We start from the raw sequence: 6499 nt of genomic DNA on the forward strand, positions 1-6499 counted from the left end.
AATAATAAAAAATGTCTGGCAGACACACTTGGGGTCTGGTCACACAGACCTCTTACCGCGCTAGTTTTCCCGCGATTTTTATATCCACGACATTTTATATCGCTTGGAGGTGGTCAGACGGTCCCTCTGTCTTCCGCTTCCCTCGCGCGAAGTACTGTTCATACAGGCGGTTTTTTAAATATATATATATATATATCTGGGCATGCGCTTGTCTTCCCATGCGCTCGGGCGTACATACAAACTAATAAAAAGACCTTCGCCATCCTATCTCCTATCCGCGGCCGCAAACACACACACACACCCCAACCCAAGCACAGGAACCGGGAGTGCCACCGACGAGTCGCCTAACTTTTCACTCCCCTTTGGGCGGAGAGGCAGTGCCCGGGCTTCGTCCCCTGCCCAGCGGCGGCGGCGGCTTCCCTTCCCAGCCCGTCTCCTTCCTCCTTCTCTCTCTGGCCCGTGCACACACCCGGGAGCAGCTTCGAACTCACTCGCTCCTTCCCGAACAAAGTTCCCAGCTCTGCCTGTGCTCGGCAGGTTTTTATTGCTCGTTTGACAGCTGGAAAAGACCAAAAAAAAAAAGCTAGCGCCTGTTTGCACAAGCGTATAACTAAAACCGGAAACAAAAAAACCCCCAAAAAACGGGGGGGGGAGGGTAGCGTGGTCACGGCGGGTTGCTGTCCAGATACCAAAAACGCGGATACAAAGTGCGAGATGTTGGAAAACACCTGCTCCAACGGGTGTCAAAAAAACGCGGGTGAAAGAGCTGAAACCGCGGGAATCTGCCGGCTTCGGAGCGGGAAGCGGGTTTGCCTATATAGACAGGAACCTTTACTGCGGGAGAGATCAGCTGCGAGTCCCGCACTAAACGTCCATGTGACCAGACCCGTGGTCTAATAGAGATGAAAAGGCATTGGAACCTGAACACCACTTAATGTCTCGTCTCTCACTGACTTATATCACTCAATGGTTTGTGCTCGAACACTGATAAACTACTGCATTTGAAGTGATGTCAGGCGATGAAAGTCAGATCTGTTTGACCTGTGGTAGCTGTTTTCACACATGCAAGTCATTTCAGTCACCCAGCGATAAAACATTTAAGCACAACAACAAAAACTGAAACATTACTGATTAACACACACCCATAAACACATTATTTAGGAGAACGATCGTAAAGGCTTTGAAGGTCAGACGTCTAAGTGAAAAAGAAGTATCTATCATCTGCACCCCGAGCTACTAGATAACAGCAACTTTCTTTCTTTTTCTTCCGTCTAGCTACAGATAGTTTCAACCACAAAAAATTCTTTCAGATCAGTGGAATGTCCAAAAAGAGTGGCAGCCAAGTAAAGGAAATTTTCCGGATCCTAGATAATGATCAAAGCGGCTTCATTGAGGAAGATGAACTTAAGTGAGTTCTTTTTAAAATATTCTTATTACTGTTTTGGTTTTCTCTCTTTTGCCCTTCAAAATGGGTTTAGACCAAACTAGAAGAAATTGCAAGAAAACGGATATCCTTTGCTTGCTTGCTTAGCGGCTGGGGATGTAATTTAGGAGGGAACAAATGATGAAGGTCATGGGTCTCCAGTTGTCTTTAAAAGGCAAATTATGTATGCAGCCCCGAAATGAACTGGGAACATGTGGGGTTGGGGGAATCAAAACTATGATCCCTGCACTATTAAGATTCTAAAAGGGGGGGGAATGTTTTCTTTAAGTATAGACACACGTATGTGGTGGAAAGTGCCATCAAGTCAAAGCTGCCTTACAAGTGACCCCATGGGGTTTGCAAGGCAAGAGACAAACAGAGGCGGTTTGCCATTGCCTGACTCTGTGTAGCAACCTGGGACTTTCTTGGCGATCTCCCATCCAAGTACTAACCAGGGCTGACTCAGCTTAGCTTCCAAATATATATATATAGACTTTCCCCCTTTAAAATGCTTTACTTTAACAGCAGTGCTGGGAGCCCAGTTTCATCCGCAAAACTGAGCAGGGATAGTTAAATAATCCTCACCCTCTCCTAATTTGAATCAGGGCCATGTGTTTGCCTTTTACAAACCAATGGCGATTGATTCTCTTGGCCATGTGTCTTTAAGCTTGGGGGAGAGTGTAGGAACAACTCTTTTCACTATTTGTTAACACCCAGCAGTTATAGGGGAATCCTGTTATGGGGGAATATTTAGCAACAGAAGGCAAAACGTGTTTGCTTTGATTTGCAAGTTATTCTGCAGGGTGCAACATTATTTCTTTTATCTTCTTTTGGGTCAGGACTTAATTATTCATATGTTACAGATAGATGATAGATGATAGATGATAGATAGATGGATAGATAGACAGACAGACAGACAGACAGACAGACAGACTCAAAGTACCACCAAAGAACAAGCAGCAAAATATAATTCAGATGTCATTAATGAAACTGGGAGAGCAGTAGCAGGTCCATCAAGCCCACCCAAAGACTCCAAGAGTGATCTGGAATTCGGTGTTCTTTAAATCAGCACTCAATATTCTTGCCATTAGACCTCGCCAGTTCTCAAGAGCTAGCACTGGAAGACTGAGGCACTTTCCATGGAACCCTGGTACTTGCCATCCGAGAGCAGAGATTTTGTCAGTGTCTCTCCAAATAGCAATTCCCACAGTTCCTTAGAGGAAGCCATGACAGAAAGTAATATAGGTTTGTAGTGTAGATAGTGTAGATTCTATTGGGATTCTGCTCCACCCGCCCCCACCCGCCCCCCAATTCTCCAGCAAAAATACTTTGGATGTATCTTATATTGGACCAGCTGAAGCTAGCAAGCTTTCATGTTGCACCAGACTCATGTCTGGGCAGACAGTTTCTTAGCCACTTGATAACAGTGAACATCACAGTCTTACCCAACGAGATGTAATCCTTCTCCTCTTTCCAGATTTTTCCTTCAGAGGTTTGAGTCCGGAGCCAGAGTGTTAACAGCAGCAGAAACCAAAACATTTCTGGCAGCAGCAGACCATGATGGAGATGGAAAAATTGGGGCTGAAGGTATGGAACCTAGCTGCTTTTCAATAGCCCACTAATGGTTAGCCCTCTAAACATCTCCTGCATTCTTCCCTGGCCCCCGCTGCAACAGGCAACCCAGGGAGGGCAGCAAGAGGGCAGCTGGCACCCTCTGCAAGACAAGCACCCAAGCCCAATGCCCCGTTCACCCCAATACACAGACCAGCCTTCATCTCCTCAGGAGGGTGGATGCTCTCGCCTGGTTTTGTTGGCACCACTGAGCAAGCAAGTAAGATCTGGGAACCTAAGAGGTTTCATCCACTGTCCCTCCAGGCAGGCCCATAGGCATGGTGGTGAAGAGGTGGTGCCCCATCAATAATTTTTCATGCCCTCCAATCAGCATTAGGGGTTGGTGTGAAATCTGTCACACATCTTTCAAGCGTAAATTTTCTATGTAAAAAAGGACGGAGTTGAGGTAAAAAGTGTGAATCCTGTCACAAATCTTCCAAGGGTGAATTCTCTATGCAATTGGCTAGAACAGAATTCGCAGTTAGCAGTGCTGAAAAGTCCGGATTTTAAAAGCCTGAGGGGGTGGGGGGAGGAATAAAATCATGTTGGAGTAAAACAGAGAGAAAGAGAGAGAGAGAGAGATTAAGAAATGAAGGGATTTAAATGGTGTTGCAGCAGACTCAGAAGAAAGTAAAGAAAAAGACAGAGAGAACAGGACAGTGTTTCACAATAGTCCCATAGAACTCTTATTGCTGGGCAAATTATTTTTGACAGGAGACAAATAATAAGGAATTTAGGTCCAGAGGTAAGTGAGCACAAATCTTCTTTTCCCAGTATATGCTACCGCATAGTAATCTTATTCACAGAGGAGGGTTGTGGTGTTTGTTTGAAGATGGAAAGTTGCTGGGAAACTGTGGGCAACTCAGGGATCATGCTACTGTTGCTTGACCCTATGTTTAGTAACTTAGAAAAGAATCCTACTCACAGCCTGACCCTATGCACTTTATTTATTTTATTTACTTTATATATAGTCTACCTTCCCCTGAGACTCAAAATAGATTACACAGTATAAGTCAATATAATAATTCACATGAGACATCTAATAAGCAATGCAATATGACTAGGATTACAGCAATTTGAAACAGAGCAAAATAATTACACATGATATGTCAAACAATGCAGAAACGGGTATTACAAAGGCAGAAAGCAATACAGTGAGAGCAGGATAACAGATACAGCAAACAGATAGTACATAATATACCATGATATAGTCCACAGTCCTGTTCATTTTATAAAAGCTCCTCACTGAACCATTCCATTACCCTATAGCCCTATTACCTTTATTAAAATCCCCTCTTGAACCGTTCCGTTTTACACAGTTGGCAAAATGACAAAAGTGTGGGAGCTGTCCTGACTTCCTCAGAAAGGCCATTCCACAAAGGGGAGCCACAACAGAAAATGCATGCGCATGGGCAGTTGCTGATCCTTCCCATTTGTTGGGTAGCACCCTTAGAAGCCTTGAGCTAGTGATTTACATAGAAAAGAAGGTTGTGTTTACAGTTTCAGGTTTCAGTAACCGGAAGAAAGACTCTTACACTTCTTTAATTCTGCACACCATATAAAACAGTTGCTTGGGCCTTTTATTAAAGCTATCCGAGACCCAATTTATTAAAGCAGTTCGAGACCCAAGTTGCCGCATGATGGAGTGAGCTCCCATCTTTAGTTCCAGCTTCTGCCAACCTAGCAGTCCGAAAGCAAGAAATTGCAAGTAGATAAATAGGTACCACTTCGGTGGGAAGGTAACAGCGTTCCGTGCGCCTTGGTGTTTAGTCATGCTGGCCACATGACCACGGAATCGTCTTCGGACAGCCCTGGCTCTTCGGCTCTGAAACGGAGATGAGCACCGCAACCCTAGAGTCGGATTCGACTGGCTTTCGAGCAAGGGAACCTTTACCTTTATTAAAGCTAATACAGAACAGGACTTTAGTCTATGCCACAGTGTATGTTATATATTCTTGATTTGTTGTATGCTCTATCATGCTCTTACAGCATTGTTTTCATTTTTTGTAACTGCTTGCCATACTTTTATACTTTTTTTGCACTTTTATAATTTTTGTAAGCCTAGTCCTGTTGCATTATTTGCTAGATCTCTCGTGCTGTTTGATTACAATGTTCTATACCGTGTAATCCACCTAGTCTCAAAATTGATAAATAACTAATAAAGTATAAATAAATAAATAATAAAGAAAATAAATAATGATGGGCTGACCACCACTGTACTGTTCCCCCCCCCCAAAAAAAATTCTGGCCACAGGCCTGCCTCCATGAGACTGGCCTGCATAGCCTAGCTGAGTGCCTCTTTCCTCCAGCGTAAACAGCTGCATGCGTTTCTGATCTGTTTTTAACAGGCCAGGAGACAAAGCAGGCAGGAAGCCCAATAAACCCACGGAACGTTCTCCCTCGACTCTTTACTAACCAAGAGGATGCCCCAGGGTTGCCAGCCTCCAGGTGGGGCCTGGAGTTCTCCTGGAACTACAACTGACCTCCAGATAGAGATCAGTTCCTCTGGAGAAATGTCCCATCCTTTCCCAGACCCTGCCCCTCCCAGGCTGCAACTACAAATCTCCAAGAATTCCCCAACCTGGAGTTGGCAACTTTGGGTGCCCACAGCAACCTTGTTCTTCCTTCTACAGGAATTTTGGGGGGGGGGTGTTAGCTGAGTTATCTGTGCCAGTTTTATAATAGACATCATGGAAAAGGCATCATTAAGATAGGAAGAAAGCTGAAGCAAGGCTCTAGAAAAGGAAGGATGGATTCCAGATAAAAGAGGCTAGCTTCTCCTAGAAGGCCTAGAAGATGTCTGCTAGCTGTTAACACTGAAACCTTAAGCCAGTGGTGTCAAACTCATTTGTTACAAGGCCCGGATGTGACATAAATGTCACTTTGTCAGGCCGGGCCACGTGCCATAATACATACTACCAGGTACTGGAGATATAAACTGTATAAAGGACAGCAGGTGGTAAGCTCCAGGTTGGTGTATCCTCACTGCAAAGCCCCATGGGCTGGGAGGGGGGTCCAAAGGAAAACCCATATGGGTGGACTAGAGAGCCAGTAGTGAAGCACTGGGCAGATGCTCTCATGCTGCTTGACTGCTGCAAATGAGGTTGTTCCACCATGCTGAAGCCACAATCGGAGTGGCTCTGCCCACTCCCCCCCCCCACCGAACAGTCTCCTGTTCCCTCCCTTGCACTAGTTGCTCATGGGCCACATAAGAGCCCTGGATGGCCCGGTTCCGGCCCCTGAGCCTTATGTTTGACACCTCTGCCTTAATCAGTGCTGCTACTTTCCACATCAACTGGAGTCAATGAGCTCACAAGGGTGCACTTCTGTTTAGGATGGTGTTGTTAGATACTTTCTGCTTCCACATTCTGCTCCCTCCTTTCCCCACGCAGCAGCCTGGCAAGGATTCCATCACTTGTCTGCCAGAATGAGGTAACAGCAGAACTTGGCAAGCCAGAAACCCCT

At 45.3% G+C, this 6499-nt stretch overlaps 1 protein-coding gene across 1 annotated transcript in view; it reads left to right on the forward strand.

Moving 5' to 3' along the window:
* LOC107123047 (parvalbumin, thymic CPV3) overlaps nt 1-6499 on the forward strand; it is a 10937-nt gene that overhangs the window by 2961 nt on the left and 1477 nt on the right. Inside the window, exons 2-3 of the mRNA XM_015426215.1 lie at nt 1282-1408; nt 2901-3010. Of these exons, the coding sequence (XP_015281701.1) occupies nt 1282-1408; nt 2901-3010 (237 nt within the window). The remainder of the gene's footprint in view (nt 1-1281; nt 1409-2900; nt 3011-6499) is intronic.

This window comes from Gekko japonicus, unplaced genomic scaffold (assembly GCF_001447785.1).
Source record: "Gekko japonicus isolate JY-2015 unplaced genomic scaffold, Gekko_japonicus_V1.1 scaffold384, whole genome shotgun sequence".
Taxonomy (NCBI): domain Eukaryota; kingdom Metazoa; phylum Chordata; class Lepidosauria; order Squamata; family Gekkonidae; genus Gekko; species Gekko japonicus.